At 41.0% G+C, this 19,558-nt stretch overlaps 1 protein-coding gene across 5 annotated transcripts in view; it reads left to right on the forward strand.

Annotated features, from left to right (window-relative positions):
- The first annotated feature begins 497 nt into the window (after positions 1-497).
- LOC135499648 (cyclin-dependent kinase 14-like) overlaps positions 498-19,558 on the forward strand; it is a 66,118-nt gene continuing 47,057 nt past the window's right edge. The window contains exons 1-3 of one of the 5 annotated variants that reach the window (XM_064790528.1): positions 498-651; positions 4,759-4,830; positions 19,245-19,286. In XM_064790528.1, the coding sequence (XP_064646598.1) occupies positions 603-651; positions 4,759-4,830; positions 19,245-19,286 (163 nt within the window). In that variant the 5' untranslated portion in view covers positions 498-602. Of the gene's footprint in view, positions 652-2,710; positions 2,766-4,758; positions 4,831-13,498; positions 13,512-14,259; positions 14,354-19,244; positions 19,287-19,558 lie in introns of those variants that run through there. The other 4 variants (XM_064790530.1, XM_064790529.1, XM_064790533.1 and 1 more) reach the window with 4 other exon arrangements.

Here is a 19,558-nt window from a genome sequence, read left to right on the forward strand (position 1 = left end):
GTGGTTAAATATACTCCGCCTCTCGATATTTTTTTGTATAGGCCTACGAGGACCTGATCTCAGGATGGCTTGAGACGTACGTTTTGTTCCTAATTTAGAACACTTTGCGACGTTTTGACCCCGGCTTTTTCGGGAATTCAATGCGGTTAGCTTGTGTGACCGATTCCCAGGACTTGCAGGGCCTGCAATATGGCACCACCTACTGGTGTCGAAACGAATCATTGAATGCACTGCCGAAAGTGCTAGTGCCAGCAGTTTGATTTTAGCTTCTGGGCGATGCCTTGTGACACATCAGAGGCCATTTGACGTCACATCTGATGGATTTGATCAAACTGTGGATGAGACCTTAGTGCCTACTTGGCCCTTGAATGGAGATGCAGCCAGGAAGATGTTTCGAACCGGTGGCTGGGATTTTCAAGGCTAAATTTGGGACCGTACACTACTGCCACCCTCAATCATCGGCTAAATATCAAACTAAAACTCCGCGGAGCTAATAATGGCTGACAACAACATGGCATTTCTAGGATTTCTCGATTGAAGTGTCCTAGTTTTTTGCTGGGATCTATTCATCATATTCTGGTATTGGATTTATATTATGCACGATGGCCACGGAAAGTCCAGCCAAAGTTAGCGGAGTTATACTTCGCGAAGGTAGATATTTTAGCTATTTTATGCGGGTTAGAAATGACAGGTTGCAACATTGTATTTCTATAGTGTAAGTGTATTATGTGTACACACTCACTAATATACAGCTGACTACTGTTTGCTGCTGTGTTGTGTAGGTGACTATGTTGTTGTCTACATGATATTGTCCTTATGTTTGATGTTCCTTATATATATATTGTGTTGGTGGAGCTCAATTGCAGAATCCCTGATAAAACTTTCATAAAAGGTCATCACTGTCAAAAGGTGGATGGGGGGGGGGGGGTTCACTCCCAAATAAAAATAAGGGGTATATGCACATCTGTGCCAATGTAAATTTTTTTTAAACCCCTTTTAGGACGGGAAGGTGCTGGGAGGAAGTGACTTCAATCCACACCTTTGTCAGCTGGGTGAGAGGTAGGCCTAAATAATCGGCCTGGCACTATTGTTAAAATTTGCAAGGCGGCGAGCTGGTCTTGTTTTAAAATTGGGCGTTTTAAAACAATGCCATGGGCTTTTGCAGGCATATCTCCATTGAATGGAGGCTAAAGTCTTCCCCTGCGGCCCTGCTACTAAATTGTTACCCTTTCCCGACTGGTTGTGCATACCCTTTTCTATGGGAGTGACCCCCCCCTCTCCCCGGTCGGGCCAAACCCCTCTTTTAGTTTTTTTTAACTTTGTAAGACTAAGCAAAAGCCATAGACTCTGTGTGTATCTAATTGTATGGCATCAATGATACAAAATGTATTTGAAACTTTGTATTGACATGTACATATTTCATGAAGCGTATATGCGTATATAACATATAATATGCAGTGAAATGAAATTCACAGACGAATAACAACTAACGCATGATTGAGCTACGGTCGGTAGTCATTTATGCTTATGAGATTTTCGGTGGATTATTATGTTAAATGTATCAAAAAGGTGTTTAGGACAGACAATGGGTGAGGTCAAGTCCCTAGTGAAGTAAAGGTAACCCTCAGATTTACACCCTAGGGTAAAGATAACCCCCAGTATACCCCAGTATATATTTACTATTACACATATATAAATTGGTAGTGGTTATCTCATCGCCAAATACCATTTGGTTAGGGCCGTAATTTTGCCCTAAACCTCAGCTGCTGCCTCGACTTAGGCCTTTATTTTAGCTCCATCCAACCTCACAGTAATTGGAACCTCCCTTAGCGGACATCTCTCTATTAAGGACAACCTCTCTATTAAGGACACTAGTTTTGGTCCTAAATTGGTTGTTTCCATTCAATTTGACCTCTCTAATCAGGACACCTCCTTACTAAGGACAGCATTTGTCAGTCTGGAGGGTGTCCTTAATAGAGAGGTTCTACTGTATTTGGTGAGACAATTACCAATACCTCCAGTTCAGTTCCAGGCCTTTTTTGCATCGGGGTCTGTCTTCGTCAATTCAATAAACTATCGTTCTGTTAATTTATGATTATCAGTGTGCCGCCCCTGATGAGAGAACCTCTTAACAGTTATCCAGTGTTATGACTGTCCACTTTTATGACAGGTTGATCTATTACAAATTCTTGGCAGAAGCTCAAATCAGTTGTCAAAAGTCCGTATATATGAATATAAGAATTAAAAATGCCCTCAATGGACCTCCTGTGTACAAGTTAATCTTGTTGATATCAGTTTTGATCAATCTATTGTTGATCTTGTTTAATTCTGTGTCGGCCTATTTGTCATGTTTGTGATAACTTTGGACATGTTTTCATCGTTATGTTCATATATAAGATGACAATAGGGACTTTCGGCAAGTTCAAAATTCATGCCCGTATTGCCTATCCGTATCATTTTTACATATGGTGTTTTCATATCTTACAGTCCTTACACATACGATACGTGATGCGATTGGGTAGCTGATTTACATGTAACTGATATACTTGATTGAGAAGTGACTTGGAAGAATCATATTCGTTTCACCGTTCAACATTGTACAGGATGGGAAAATGTCACACGTAAATTCGATAGGGTTAACACCGGCGTGAATTTTGAACTTGCCGAAAGTCCCTATTATCTGACAGAGGTTATAATTTGTGACCTTTCCTGAACAGTAGGATTCACCATTACTTGAAATCCTACTTTTGAGGGAAAAGGTTCTGGTGAGCTATACTGTGAATGCACCATAGAGAAAACCCTGTGCCTTTTCTAATAAAACAAAAACTCGTGGGTAAAAATTAACTGGGGATGGGGGGGGGGTGACTCCTGATCGGTGGCACCAATTTTCACTCCAGGCATCAAAATGATGTCAAAACTCGGACGAGATTGACTTAACGTCTGTCAGAGATTAAACCACATAGCAACGGCCATTATTTTGCCCGTACCCCATTCCGGACGTGTGATAATATCACGGCGTATTCCATCCACAAAGAATAAAAACCCGATTCCAGGTTGCAGGTTGATGCAATCGGCGTGTAAGGGGATAAAATATTCATCACATCTAGCTGCAGTTTTCAAAACATTGACTCGACTTCGCACCTTCTGGTTACTTGTTCTAAACTTGGAGATTGTGGTGGCACAACAGTTTCAGAGCGTCGGCCTTATGATCGCGAGGTCCCAGGTTCGATACCCGTCCAGTGCCACTTTGTAAGTCTCAACTGGCTTGAATTGTCTATGTGTGCGCTCGTGCTACCCTAGGTTTCAGCTGGATAGGCTGGGTACATGTTAGAATGTTTGCGAAGGCTGCCATCAAGGACTGTAAAAATTACAGTAGAACCTCTCTATTAAGGACACCCTCAGGACTGACAAGTGCTGTCCTTAATAGGGAGGTGTCCTGATTGGAGAGGTCATTGAATGGAAACCACCAAATTTGGGCCAAACCTAGTGTCCTTATTAGAGAGGTGTCCACTAAGGGAGGTTTTACTGTAATTCTATTTTCAACCCTACATTGAGAGGCGCGGTCAAAATTGCTGATCTCAGTAGCTGACGGATTCTTCTGCAGTTTTCGTGATGACTTTCTGACTTGTGATCAATAGGCAGGTACTCTGTCCATGAAATAGGCTCACCTGAGGATACAGTTGAAAGAACAGGAAGTACAGTAGAACCTCTCTATTAAGGACAGCATCGGGACTGACAAATGCTGTCCTTAATAGAGAGGTGTCCTGATTAGAGAGGTCAAGTTGAATGGAAACAACCTTTTTGGGATCAAAACTAGTTTCCTTAGAGAGGTGTCCTGATTAGAGAGGTCAAGTTGAATGGAAACAACCTTTTTGGGATCAAAACTAGTGTCCTTAATAGAGAGGTGTCTGCTAAGGGAGGTTCTACTGTAGGGTGTAATATTTCCGCATCCCGGAAACATCATCCTGACTCTCTCATGTGTTTGCGTCACCACCTTCGGGATGAGTTAGCAATCTCAAAACATTTGGGATCAAGATAGTGCAAACATGGGCTTTTGAGGAATATTTGCATGGCGGGAAAGGACCACTTCATTTATGTAGGCCTTAGAACTGAATTGCCAGCAGTGCACTTGCATTAGTACATGAAACCTGTCACTGTACAAAACTTGAATTGAACCCTTCATGGCTATATTGGGCCCTGGTATTTCCCGCTATAACACCAAGTCACTGCGGGTAAGGTTATGCAAAATTGCCCTTATATTGGACACTAGCGGGATTGGGTGTTTGTATTGGAACGCAGTTAGCCTTTAGCATGCGTCAGTCATATATGGAAGGAATAAACTATGGCATCTAATAGTAGGCCTGCATGCAATTGTTCGTATTGTAAGTTAACACTGTATTTTAATGTTTAGGGCAAAAGTTGCAGATTTTAGATCAAGATTTTGGGTAGTATTGCTTTTTCTAAATGAAATGGTTTATCCTTGCATACTGCATTGTGTCATGCACATGCTCCTTCCCTGGGCCTTGCACATTCATTGAGGTTTTATCACCACTCTGCAAGTTTGTCTGCAATGTATGGCTCGCATTGAATATTCTGAACTGGTCTTAGATAGCTGAAAGTAGAGTACATGTACATGAATATTGTGCATTTTGTACTAGGCATGTTCCTACATGTAACATCATCTGACCTTATAAAAGTGAGCATAGAGTGTCTTCTTTGCCTTTTAATTCGTCAGTTGTCATGATCTTGTCTTTTCAGGCCGAGATAAACCTTCAATGAGCAAAATCAAAAAGTTAAAACGGCGGATATCAGCAAGTTTTGGACGTCTTTGTAAGTACTGCAGAAGACCTTTTGTATACATCTATTTATTTTTGCAGGTTTTCGGGAAAAGATTGCCGAGACCTTTAAAAAGCCACACTCCTAAAAATAATTTTTTTTGAACTTTTGTTAAAAAATCAACTTTGTAGGGTTTTTCTGCCAGCAGAACAACACCCTTGAGAGATTTACCAAAATCATTAATCCCTGAAGGTTTTTTGAGCTTGTGAAAAACTCAATGCGTTTTTTCATCCACCCCCAAAAAAGGCCTTATATAAGTTTTTTTTATAAGCTTGATAATGTTGGTATGAAACCCTAAACATGTTAAGAGGTTTTTCCACAGTTTACAAACCCTTATTTTTAAGAGTGAATCTGCCCTTGCTGGGAGCTTCACTTCAACTTCCGTGTACAAAATGGGTAGAGAATTTTATAAATTTTTTAACAAATCCAGCAGATTTTCTCTGAGGTGGGCTCAATGAATTACCTTGCTAAAAACTCCATAAAACTATCTCACCCACTATTTTTACCCAGTGAGCGATGACCAATCTCTAATGAGATTCCGAAGCCTATCTATCACCCTGACGCACCCCGAGATCAGATTCTCTTAGTTACCATGGTTACGTATTGTAAACTCATTAATTTTGGCGTGGGGAGCAGTACAAGACTGGGTGTGCTACAAGGTTTAATTTCGATTAGTAGAAATGGGATCTGTTTCTAATCGGTGGTGTTTCTTGTTGATATCTGGCGCCGTTTGTTTCCTTCAGCACAGAAAGGCTAGAGGTGTATTGTCGAGGCAGGCGTCGTCTGTCTGTTGGTCCGCCGGTCCGTCTAGCCGTCTGTGGGTCGGTCCGTCTGTCTGTTGAACTCGTTTCCAGAGAGCCTATCACCGTATTAAACCATAAATCCTAGGCAGTTTTGATGATTTTCGAACTACGCTCGGCCGCAGGGGACGCTATAATAGCTAAAATCATGAAACTTTTAATGTGGACACTGCTCATGAGACTTCATCTCGTAATACCTAGGTTTTGGATTTGACCTACTTGTCAAGGTCACAGGGGTCAAATAGCATAGCTTGACTGTACTTTGTTTCCGGAGCATATTGCCATAGCTATTGAGGCTAGGCCTTTCATCTGTGGGTGATTTGAATGTCTTATGGTGCCATTGTGCCTTTTGGCAGTTTTGACGATTTTTGAAACACGCTTGGCCCCAGGGGGTGCTTCTTGTGAAAAACTACTTTTGGCTACATCTCATGAATTATGCTAGGTAAAGTCATGAAATTTTTAGTGTGAACACTGCTCATGAGACTTCATCACGTAATACCTAGGTTTTGGATTTGACCTACTTTTCAAGGTCACAGGGGTCAAATAGCATAACTTGACTGTAATTGGTTTCCTGAGCATGTCTCTGTAACTATTGAGACAGGGCTGATGGTCAGTGCTCGCTTTGCGATGCTATTTTATGTTGAAATGAATTCTTTACCGTCACACATGTGTGCGTGCGTGGAATTTTAATCCTCTACTGTACGTACCGAGCCAGATGCAATAGTTTCTGTTTCTAGGCTGGCAGATAGAGCGGATGAAAAGGAAATTTAGGCTGGATCCTACTCTAGATTCCCCTGACTGTGACGTATGGTTATCGGCTGAGCCGAAGATAAACTTGGCCGTGTTCGAATTTGCTCATGGATACTAGTGTTCAAAGTAATCAAATTAAAGTCTTTGTTCATTCTAGCTGATATCTAATGAAGAATATCCTTTGAACCATCTTTTTAAAGCCCTTTGGGAGTTTTAAAACTCAAGCGAAAAGACTTAAAGTATCTTGCTTGAACTAGCCTGAGGGTCCCGAGGGGCTTTAGATGCTTTCAACAGAATACAAACTCAAGTGGTCTTAACAAGCATTTTTCAGCTGCGCCCCTTGCTGGGCTCAATTAGTGATGAATTCCAGTGCATGCTTCATGTGGTGTGAAATTTTACAACCAGAGGGAAAAATCTATCTCGCAAACAAGTGATTTCTGTTGCTGCGACTGTGACTTAGCTATGACAATAGGATGATTGCGATTGGAGAGTGTTCAATGATTGGTTTAAAGATGCAATCAGTCGTCATGTTGTCATGACAACTGATCAATGTGGAGTCAATTTGAAGGCTTCATCTTCCTGAAAACTTTAGGTCATGAAAATGTTTTGCAATCCACTTTTAAAGGAGTATGCCGTTCATGATTAATGGTGGTCAAAGAAAATAGAAATGCAGTTACACAATGCCGCAGTGCAGTTGCACTACACTATGCATACGAATTTGCTGAAACTTGGTAATTAAAGTGTTTGTATAAAATTGTCTACCCAACGGCAATGCTGAAATTTATATCTTTAGTATTAGTATGTGATTACCCAATTGAATTGGAAATTTTCGAAATTTTCAAAATTTTCAAATTCAATTGCAAATTTCAACTTTTAAACAACGGTATAGGCCTTTGAACTAGTTGGTACTGTAGGACTGACGTGTACATTATAAAAGCCTTCTTCGTGTTCTTGGTGTTCAGATTCTTGCCTGTAAACTTGAAAAGCGGCATTCCGTCCACCTGTGCAGTGACGGGAGGCCGAGGTTCAAGAAGAACACCTGCCAAGTTCTCAAGCAACTACCAGGCAATCGAAATAATTACCTGACATGAATCATGTATGTTTGAATCTGGGTTTTTTTCCGTTGTTGAGTTTAAATGTGGATGTTTGGTAAATTAAGTTGAGATTTAGAGCTGGTTTTATAGTTGAGGATGGGATTTTTTAGTGAACTTGAATAAAGAAACGATATTTTCGAGTATCCTCTGTTCGTGAGACTCCATCTCTGCGTCAGTCGAGTTGATTGAAACTTGAAATGGCCAGCCATGACTCAGACCTGCTATACTCAGTTCATGTAGCCAGCTGAGTGCATGTATAATTTATCACATATTGGTGTGGAGCCGTTGAGATCCGCTATGAAGTTCATTGATCGCAAATCATGACTAGCGCTGGCCTCAGGCAAGACACTTCCTATGCCTAAAGACAGGTATCTGCATTGTGCACCGAATGACCCGAGTTTTTCAGCTGGAGAGTTTAAGCAGGGGGCTGCACCCTGCCTTTTCATAATTTTCTCTCATTGCCCAACCCTTTTTTCTTCGGTGGCTAATGCATTTCCTTTGAAGCAGGGCGCTGCTTTTTTGTGGCTTAGTGCCTTTTTTGTCTGTACTGTTTTCTGCCCTGCCCTTTCAGATTCCTTGCTTAAAGTTTAACACAGACAGGTCTGCACAACGCATGTGGCGGCTGGTTCACATGCCCTTTGCAGTACGTGGCAGTCTGGAGAAATTTGTGCGGAACTGATGGCATTTTTTCAACTTTTGTCATAAGGAAAGCTGTAAAGCTTGGCGTAGTCAGTCAGAATTATCAGGTAGCGCTGCCAAGATATTGATTGATTTTCGCATAATCACAGGGAAGTAAATTGCAATTCGACCAGAAAAATGTTACAGACGAAAGTATCTTCTGCAGCTTTACTCCTACGTACCGCAGTTTTATTCTTGGACGTTTTATTAGTCTTGCCCCAGGTCATACGAATCCAATTTTGATACGAGAAAATTACGGGTTGTTTGTGACTGTTCTTGACGTACATAATGGACTTGATCAATCACGGTGCATTTAAATCGAAAGGTTGTCTCGCGATGCCTTGCTCTAATGTGTTGTTTCTAACGATCAATAAAATGGTTAAGCCAGATGGCAGACGAACGTATTCCATTGTTTTCTCATACTTTGGTTACTAGTTTCAGTAACATTTGTATTAGACACAATGCACAGTGTACACATATCCGTACACCAAGCTAAAAAAATCAACCAAGTTTGTGTCAAAATGGTCTAGTCTGCTCTTAAATCCCATGAATTTATTCCTGATACCCCAATCTGTGTACATTTCCGGTGATGATAACAATATCAGGGACATAGTTTTTATTTTGGCTGTTGAAATTCCGAATAACTTCAACAGCCTGTTGTGACAAAATGTCCCAAAATAAGGCTGAAAAGCAAAAAAGGGTCTCCCATGTGTCTTAAAAGTTATAAGACTCTGTGCTGTACAATGTTATTGAAAGGCGTGCAGTCTCCCCTCACATACTTCAGGTTTTAGAGGGTTAATATGGAGAGCCACTACTAGAAGATAGCATATCTGTATTGATTAGTGGTATGAACCATCATATTCTAAATGAGATGCACAATCAGACCAGTAGGCAATATGTAGGCGTGCAAGACACACTCGGTTATATCTGTCAAAATTTCCATTGCGTGACAGAAAGCGGCTCATGGAGAAAATTGTGGAAATGTTTTTTTAAGACCCCCCAAAAATCCATCATCGATATTTGGTCTTGTGATCCTAACCTGTTTAGCCTTTTTAGCTGGTGTCAGTGTCCAGTTTAAACTATCAAATAGTAAAACCTCTCTCTCAAGGACATCCTTGGGACTGAGAAGTGCTGTCTTTGATAGAGATTTGTCCTGATTAGAGAGGTCAAACTGAATGGAAACAACCACTTTGGGACCAAAACAAGTGACCTTAATAGAGAGGGTGTCCTTATTACAGAAGTGTCCACTAAGGGAGATTCCGCTGTATTGTTACAATATTGAAACACTGACTTGTCCAAGGTCAAATGTGATCATATCTAATCTAACCCTATGTTCTTGAAGTACATGTTTATAGACTGCGTCCGTGTTTGCTTGTGACCTTGTGACACGCAACATGGAAATGAATCTTGTTTGGTTTATTGAACATTCCCATTGGTTTTACCAGGGAACATGCGATTGAAAAGACGGAAACAACAAGGGAACAGCCTACATATCGTGAGAGTCACAAGTCGACTTACAACATGCTTTCACTCGAAACATGCCATCAGCTGTTATCAGTGTATGTACCCGAAATGTCTGCCCCAGAACCTCACTATTCATGATCCAGGGTTTTAAATTGTGAAGCACCACCAGAATAAAGTAACCATTCTCAAAGCAAAGCATATCGCTTTGATGAAAATGTCAACCTACTTTGAAAATCGTCAGAAGATTTCTCAGTTTGCCCACGTCATTCCTGGTGCTACATGCATCCCTTCATGAATCTATGCATGAAAATAAGGTCTTGGCGCTTTTGTTCAAATAACGACGCTAGTGCATGCAGTACCAAAAACCATTGTGTCGTAGGTGTTTTCAGGACCCACCCCAAGGATTAGAGGGTCCAAATCCACTACATGAAACTTTCAATCACGGGAAAAATCGACTGTGATGAGAAATCAGGGGAGACATCAGCACATTGTTACCTTGTCTTACGTAACCCCTGATATCACAGTGCGCTCACTTTCTCACATGATCAGAACTTCCTTATAAGTACCTGAAATGAGATTTTTCAAACTGTGGGCACTGTCGTCGCGCCTTGAAAAAAAGCAGGCAGTCCTGTACTATAAGGCTTCATCACTTCGCAAGCCGTAATGTGCGAAGTGGGGTTCCGTCTGGTGTAGTCACTTACTCTCATAGTTTATAAGAACAGTGATTTCAAGGGTATCTCCTAGGGTTAAATTTGCTCAGTGAGTTTTTTGGCCCGGTCTCTCTTCTCTGCAACTTGACATCATATTGCATATTCAACATCGGAAACACCAATTCACTGGTTTATTCTTCACGGGGGCCCCCGACATTCATCCCAGGACATTCTGCAGGCCAACAACAATCCTCGGACCCGTTTCTGGGGGTTAAAACTGAGCCGTCAGTTGTTGCCTTGACGATTGAAGCAACATTGATCACTTTCTTGTCGGGCTGCGTGGGCGACCGCTCATATCCGTTCATCTTGACGTCTTAGTGACATTTTCACGTGAGTTGAATACGCCAGTGACGTTCTCTAAAGTGGAACTGGTAGTTAACCCTAGACCTTTATACGCCACCCTTGTACCTTATAAGTGTCAGCGTTTCAGACACAGGTCATGACAAGCTATTTGGAGATGAAGGGTGCACACTCCTCATATCCATTGAGGCAAGAATAGATGAGATTCAATCCATACTTGATGGAGGTAATCATGGAGAAATAGTTGTATCACCCTAATGAGACTACGGCTTATGGAAGAGACGTTAATTAATCCCGTGCTTTCGATGATTGTAGTCTCGTCTCGCTCGTCAGTATTCTCCTGTTTCAAGAAGACCAATTGACTTTCCATGATTAGGAGGTATGCAAATGATTCTCTTTGGGAAGTTTTTTTAGTTCTGAACACCTTGATTATTATGCAACACCCCTGACAGATGCAGCGACAGTGTTAGACATTCTGGTCAGGGTTAGCTGTTCGTGTGCACCCACCTCGCATATGTGGAGTTGATAGCGAAGAGGAGTTGTATCTCTCTCTCGATAGAGACTGAATGATCACAACAGCCAAGAATTGATGAAGACTTTCAAGGTCTTAATGCAGCTACTATGTCTTAATACAGCTAATAGAATGATTGTGGTCCTTTATTATGTTCCTTGGATCTCTCACATCTGCGGAGGTGATTGCGAGGAGGAGTTGTATCTCTCTAAAGAGAGACTGAACGATTACTACAACCAAGAATTGATAAAGACTCGACGTTCATACTGCTGATAGAATATCTGTGTCTGCCTGTCTGTTAATTATGTGCTTTAGATGGCTGTAGTCGCGCTCATCAATAGTGCATACTTCATGCTCTCATGTCTGAAGGAGATCAATTGGGTGTGCTCAGATGTGGCACTTCAATCTTTTAAATGTTTTATGAGAAAGATGGAAAATGTCAAGTCTGGCGCTGGTGATGTATTGTGGTTTGATTTGTGTATTGCGGGAAGCTGAACTGTACACAATACACTGCTGGTGCATGTATTGAGGTTTGATTTGTGTATTGCATGGAGGCTGAACTGTGCACAATACACTGCCGGTGCATGTATTGAGGTTTGATTTGTGTATTGCCTGGAGGCTGAACTGTGCACAATACACTGCCGGTGCATGTATTGAGGTTTGATTTGTGTATTGCATGGAGGCTGAACTGTACACAATACACTGCCGGTGCATGTATTGAGGTTTGATTTGTGTATTGCGGGAAGCTGAACTGTACACAATACACTGCTGGTGCATGTATTGAGGTTTGATTTGTGTATTGCCTGGAGGCTGAACTGTGCACAATACACTGCCGGTGCATGTATTGAGGTTTGATTTGTGTATTGCATGGAGGCTGAACTGTACACAATACACTGCCGGTGCATGTATTGAGGTTTGATTTGTGTACTGCATGGAGGCTGAACTGTACACAATACACTGCTGGTGCATGTATTGAGGTTTGATTTGTTTATTGATTTTTCTTGTTTTGGCATACATCAAAAGTTGCATTTCAATGTTTTGTAAATTCGTTCAAGAGTATAAAGCGTGATATAAACAATTTCGCAAGTCCTAGTGGTTATATCTTTGCTGTACAAAGACCATAATTTTTTGATTTGCTTAGAATATTTTATGAAATATAAAGTATATCATATGAACAGGATCACTGAGGACTTCATTGAAGTGATCTTAGATCAATGAAACTAGAGTATGATAGAGTGTGCACCTGAAGATGTCGATATTGACATTGTCATTTGCTACCTGCCGTATCCTGCTCGAAAAAAAAAAATTGGATTCAAACACAGAATTTCAATTGATTCTTCCGGGAAATATTTCCAGAAACTAGACCACCATCTGCTGGGATATGTAAAAAGCTTTGTAGGGCATTTTCATTAACAAAATAAAGAATTGCCCTCAGAATGTTTTGAAAAAATTCTATCGCTTCAAGTTGCATGGTTGAGCTGGGGATATCCTCTGAGTGTAATCATTGGTTTGAGAGACAATTCTGTAGGATGTTCACGTGAGGGAAATGTGGCCATTTTCAAGTTATATTCCACCATCTGCCAAACCTTCGTGTTCGTCCTTTTGGTTTATCAGATAGAATATTGTGAATATGTTGACATCCTTTTAGCTTGCTGTCAGACAGAGATTGTGGAAATTTTGATTACAGGATTTGGAAATTGAGAATGAAATGAGGTAGGCATTTATGTGTTCATATTTTTTCAATCCGTTTCCATTACAAAGTAAGTCCCCTGAAACCTATACTGAAGAAAAGTGTCTTGCTAAACTATGTGATTTGTAACTAGTCTTAGTATGCCTATGCTGATCTATTGGGATAGGTATCATCAAAGGAAACGTTGCATTGAACTGACTTATCTGTTGTGTGACAGTTTTGAAGTAACACTGAGTAATTTTGAATTAACTTGCTCCTTTCTTGATATCATTATGAAAGTGCCTTGCCGAAGGACTCAAACTTACTGCATCACAATGTGAGAAAAAACCCCGATAAATTCTACAAATGGTGCAGTTGTAACCATTATTGATAAAATTGTGAAAAGATATGTTAAGCTTCTGTTCGATTGGTCGGTCACATGATGATGATCGCAACAGGTGTATCAATAAAGTGCCCAGGACCAGTGTCCAGTTCATCATAATGTGGACTAAGATCCATGTGCATTTAACGCTCGAGATTGTGTATTTAGCATGCATGGCTTTGGCAAATTGAAAATGAAACAGTACAATTTGATTGATGGGGAATATATCAAGGCCTCTGTATTCTGTATTTGTAACTTACTATACAGAATTTGAGTTCATTTAGTAATTTTGAGAGAGTGTGGATTAGTGTTCCGAGGTAGGTTGGAAATTTGCCCTGTTTTAGATTTTGTGGGGATGGGGGAGGGGGAGCCTCGGTTGATAGATTGGAAAGTGTATTTTCTCAGAAGGAAGGGAGACAGCAAGGATAGAAGAAATGTCTGGACCTGTCATCACGCCCTCCACTTGCTCACTATCCATTGAGGTCAGCACCATCTACTGCATCTGCCCTCTACACCCAGTGGAATCAGCTGCAACCCCTCTGAGCATCTCCAACCTGGATCTGAGTCATGGCCAACCACCTCTCCGAGCATATCCTTCCCCAGAGTGTAACAAAGTCCTTGTATGGACTGTTCATCCATCTTGCAGCTTCCTCGCTGTGGCAAGGCTCTGCCAGGACACCAACGAAGCCTTGACCAGGCTTTCCAACCAATGTCACAACTCTGGCTTCAACATCTGAGCTGTTACAGTTAAACGTATGCTTCGATTTCTCACGTACGCACGACTGTTACAGTGGAATATGCTGGAATCAGATGCAACATCGGTTTGAAAACCTAGATTTGGGCTCCTTGGGTGTCCTGCATAGCCTCACCACAGTGAGGAAGCTGTCAGTCAGATGTAGAGTCCATACAGAGTAGGCCTTTCAGCTGCAGGAAGTGGAGGTATGGCTCAGTTGCCATGACGATTTGATCTGGAACGAATTCCTTGATCATTTATTAGAGAATTTGACGTTCGAAAACCCATGACTGGTGTCATTATTTACAGATACTATGCTTAAGAGTCGTGGAAATCAGGGCATGTTGTTTGCGTTTGACCCACGGCGGGCTGCGGTTAAGTTGAACTGGTGCGTTTGCTGGGAACTGGACTTGGATTGTTATCCCGGTGAGGTGCACTTAGTTATATTTGCCCTCTGGTTGTGGTGAATGACACTCGGTGAAAGCTATGAATTTTCTTGCTTATTTGGTGCATCTTTTAAGCTTCTTTTTGCCCAGAGTCCAAGGTGGGATGAGTGTTTTTTACATGCCACTATGCTTTGGCGCCATTTGGGCTTATTAGCCAAGCGACTCTGCCTTCAGCGAGGGGTAGAATCCAATGCCAGCTACTCATATGTGCAGTGTTCTCCACAGGATTTTCTCAAGGTAGGGTGATACCCGTGATTTTCATGACGTTTTACCTGTGCGCAACACAAGGTAGGGTGGCTAGCAATTTGAGGTAGGGTGGCCCTATAGGAACCCTCTACAAATTTCTAGAGCAAGGTAGGGTGGCTCTTCCAAGGTAGGGTGATAAGCTGCCAAGGTAGGGTGGGCCACCCTGACAAATAGCCTTGTGGAGAACACTGATTTCCATCCTAATATGGCAGCGCAGAGGACATTTCCCTTATTCAGCCAATGCCAACCAATGCTGTTTCAATATGGTCTACTTCCCAGCATTGGATCAAGTCACGTTCAATTTGCCACATGACAGTTACACAAAAATGGATATCAAGTCTTATGTAGAATCGATGATAAAATGACTCCTCTCGGTGAGTGTAGCTTGCTTATAGGCTACTAACATCAATATTCAGAAGACTCCAACTTTGAAATGCTGGTCAGTGTTCTTATTAAGTTGTGTATCTGACAGCCTTGACAGGCATTTTGTTTCTGTGGATTTCGTAAATAACCCTAGGTGTCCGAAAATCGAAAGTGGGAAGAAACATTTTAATTGGAAAACAGAAAGAAGTTTTGAAATCTGTCAAAATAAAAATGGTAGCCTTGTCGATGAAGTGACCTACATCCCATGACACACTGGCTTCAAACTCTTGAGCTGGAGGACAAGTTGGCTGGTGGAGTGGAACCATTTGGTGACCTCTTGAAGACTACATCAGACGTGGTGAGGACCACTGCGGAGGAGAACGGGGCCTTGCAGGCAGCGCAAACACCATCTGGTGTCAAGCAGAGATTCCTTAATAGAAATATTCGGTGATAGGAATAAAGAGGAAAAGAAGAAAAGATGCTTTTACCAAAAATCTCATGTACATTTACACTCTCCCGGTCTGTACAAAACTGAAGTAAAAGCAGTTACTCATCTTTCTTCATATGACCAAGAGTGTGGGGTAAAGGATGCAGAAACCAACTTTAACGTAGGAAGACGGAGACACAACAGGTCACGCAGGGCACAATCAAAGATCTATTTGAGATGTTAGAGGGGAGAGAACAAAGACATCTGCCAGAGTGGTGTTAAAGGCCAAGCCGGCAAGGCTTGTATTGTTTCCAAGAGAAAATGACACTGCCCTAGCTGACATGCGTTCATACTGAGTCACACCCGAACACATACAAACCTCATTAGATTATAGTAGAAATGATGCTTTGAGTGATGACGAGCCTAGATGTCTACGAGATCGGGACATTTCTGTACAACAGTCGATTAACTCGATCACCTGGGACAAAATAGTGACCAGATCGATGTTCATACGATGCCCACTGGATTGTTTTTCAAAAAACCAATACGAGACAGTCAGACTTTTGGGCTCTGCAACTCAGACAAAGTATGCGTGCACTGCTTCATCACTGTCATATCGGCTTCGACTTTGTCGTAGCCAAAGGCAACAATATTGACTGATAAAAAGGGACATGCTATCAGTTTGCGATGCGTGACTTTGAAAACAATATGCTGGCTTATGGCATGATATTGTGGAGGCCATTCTGTGAATGTAATGCTGCATATCCATTGACTTTCTGCTTGGGCGGTTTGTTCCATTTTCTCTTCTATTGAGTCTGCGCCGAGCAGTGTTTTGCGCTTTCGGTCGTTTTTTGTAAAATCATGAGGTTGAGACTTGATGTCTGACCTCATTTTAAGGTGTTTAGGAGCAGATTTGACCATTTTAACCTCAAGAAAACGATTGCGGTGGGTCAACCCCCCTCCCCTAATAATTTTTAAAACATTTTGATCCCCTAGTTCTGTGATTATTAAGTAGTGTGTATAATTTATACAGTAAAGTGTAATTCCAAGGCCTTCATGAATTAAAAAGAAGCTGACCTGTGCACCAAAATATGATTGTTGTCTGCAAACTTGTGCCCTCTGTCTAGTCTGCCACTCTAATTGCTATGAGCAAGTATTGATTAATCTATGAGTGAATCTTACGTGCTCTACCCAGCAATGTTTCCAGGAAGCATTAAAGGCCTACGCCGTCCATTAAATAAATGAAATTTGTCATTGAATTTGAAAACTTCCATATTTTGCGAAAATACATACAAATATGAACTTCAGCATTGCCGTTGTGTAGACAGATACAATTCCTGTAAAATGTCAAGTTTCAGCAAATTCGTATGCGTACGGCATTGTGTACGATTGCATTTCTATTTTCCTGGCCCTCCAGTATATACGAAAGGCGTACCCCTTTAACTGCACAGATCACTTCATTAGATATTCCTTCGATTCTGACAAGAGTGATGCAGTATTCAGCTCATTACTAGACTGCTGTGAAAAATGTGCGTTAATTATCGATGAGCCCCTGAGGCGGCTCTGAGGCTGTCACAGTCACATTGCAGACGCAGTATTCATAATATTATTGTGACAGTTGTTGGAGTTGAATAGATGGGGATTGTGTTGATCATAAGTCTGTGCACACGAGCAACTGAAAACGAATATTGATGAATGGAACACCGAGTGAACCAATTTGGGATAGTGGTAGTTTTAATAGGTTAAACCAAGAAAGGTTGTTACAAGTGCTGATTTTCAAACAACCCAGAGAAATAACAGAAAAATATTGATAATTTGAAAAATGCACAGAGAATCTTTGACATTTGCTTCTCCAGACATCACAGTAGCTCCACTCTGGCGGAAAAACAAGGTGACTTTTGACATTTTGGTGCACTTCTCGTGCAGCCGGTTTGAGTGGCTGTATCGGATGTAGGGGCAAACAAAGATCTTTGGAGTGTTTGTGTCAAGTCGGGGGTCACGTTAGTCGGAGGTCATGGGTTGCATATTGTGACATCCATGATCAAACAATCTATTCTAGAGCCAAAAGTACAGCCTTAAAGGCCTACGTGGTTTGTTAAAAATTTCAACAACATTGTTTAAAACTCTATATTCCTGCGTAATTACAGTATGAAATTTTGTTTTTTGATCATCATTTGTCAATAAATATGTTCCTGATATGAAAGTGTTAAAGCAGTCGCAACGTTTCATCACCATCATTCATTCAGATATGGTGGCATTTCTGTATCTATTGAAGTCTCCGAGTGTTCTGTTTCATGAGCTATAACATCGAGCTAATCCCACTCAGGTACGTGACCTGCTCGCCTTTCTCTCTGGCCTTTACATCAGTATAGAAGATCAACCAGCGATAGACGCCTACGCTATATGTGATGGAATGGACCTGAACAGATATGTGGAGGAATATTCTATAAATTTGAGATGTATATTGATGATGAATGCACTCATTGATTTTGACTCGGGCCAGCAGTCGTGGGCGGGGCTGGGATGGGGGAGGGGGAGAGGTAGGTGGACATGGCCGCCCTCATTTCATCTTGAACCTCACTTCATCTTGAAATTAAAATCTTGTAATTTTGTCTGGTTGTCAGATATAATTACTCATGGTAAGTATGGAAAGAGGAAAAGGTGAGACATCTAGTGGTAGGTTGAGAAACTAGCTGTGTTTCACTGGTGCCCCGCAGATCACTTGTCTGCGGGAAAAACTGGTCATCAAAGCAGCATGCGACAAAATGAAACTAGTTTGATATCAGCGCTGTGATGTTATTACTTGAACCTATCCCTGTCGGGATAAATCATAAATGAGCATGTTATACATGCAGCTGCTGGGACCCTCTGATAATCCGGTTGAAATGCAGCACTAGCTGCGGAAATGATGTTTGAATTCTCAGTAGACTTTAAAATTGGGAAATTGTTGCTACATAGAACATGTAGAATATGAGGGAAGCATTTTAATAATGCAGTTAACACGCTGATAAAAGTACTAAACAAAAACCCCAGCTGACTTTATTGACTAAAATATGTGGTTTGACAAAGTATCAAGGTTGTTGTGTTTATCAATCAAATAAAGGCCGTAGACCATATCACAAAATCAGATATTCTTGACAATATTTCAAGGATGAAGTAAAATGATGAATTTGATGGTAAGATCACATCAATTAATTATAAAGTTCCCACGAAAATACTGATGCATTTTATATCGATATATTGACACAAGAACATCCAATGCTAAGAGCAGTTATTTTAGTTGATCCAAAGCCTTCAAAGGAGTGTGCTATGACTTTTAATTTACTCATGCCTGTGTCATTCAGCATATTTTAACTAACACTTGAGTGATACCAAATTTGGAAATAATTTTCAATTTACACTCAAGTGATACTTCAAATGTTGATGATAATGATTTTCAATTTGCATGCGAGATGATTCTAATGTTAACGGTAATGATTTTCAATTTACATCTGAGTGATTCTGATGTTAATGGTAATGATTTTCAATTTACATTCGAGTGATTCTAATGTTAATGGTAATGATTTTCAATTTACATGCAAGATGATTCTCATGTTAATGGTAATGATTTTCAATTTACATTCGCGTGATTCTAATGTTAATGGTAATGATTTTCAATTTACATTCGAGTGATTCTAATGTTAATGGTAATGATTTTCAATTTACATTTGAGTGATTCTAATGTTGATGGTAATGATTTTCAATTTACATTCGAGATGATTCTCATGTTGATGGTAATGATTTTCAATTTACATTCGATTGATTCTAATGTTGAATATTGATAATTTTCTTTCAGCTACAGGCATCAATCGGAGTTTCAGTTTCACGGCAGGCACCTGTAAGTTTCATAGAAAATGGTGTGCCTACGTAGTCATGCGGATGTGATGTATCACGCTGGTATCCATGGCAATGCACTGTTTTCTTTCATGTTGTCATGCTGATGTCATGGTTGCCAGGAAGAATGTCCTCTGTTGCTGAGCACATCATCCTTGCTGCTAAGCACAGTATCTTGGTATCCAGGCACATTGTCGTGGTTGCTAGGTATGGCATCCTGGTTACTAGGCACAGTGTCTTGGTTACAGATGCAATGCCTTGGTTGCCAGGACCATT

The sequence above is a fragment of the Lineus longissimus genome, chromosome 15 (assembly GCF_910592395.1).
Source record: "Lineus longissimus chromosome 15, tnLinLong1.2, whole genome shotgun sequence".
Classification (NCBI taxonomy): domain Eukaryota; kingdom Metazoa; phylum Nemertea; class Pilidiophora; order Heteronemertea; family Lineidae; genus Lineus; species Lineus longissimus.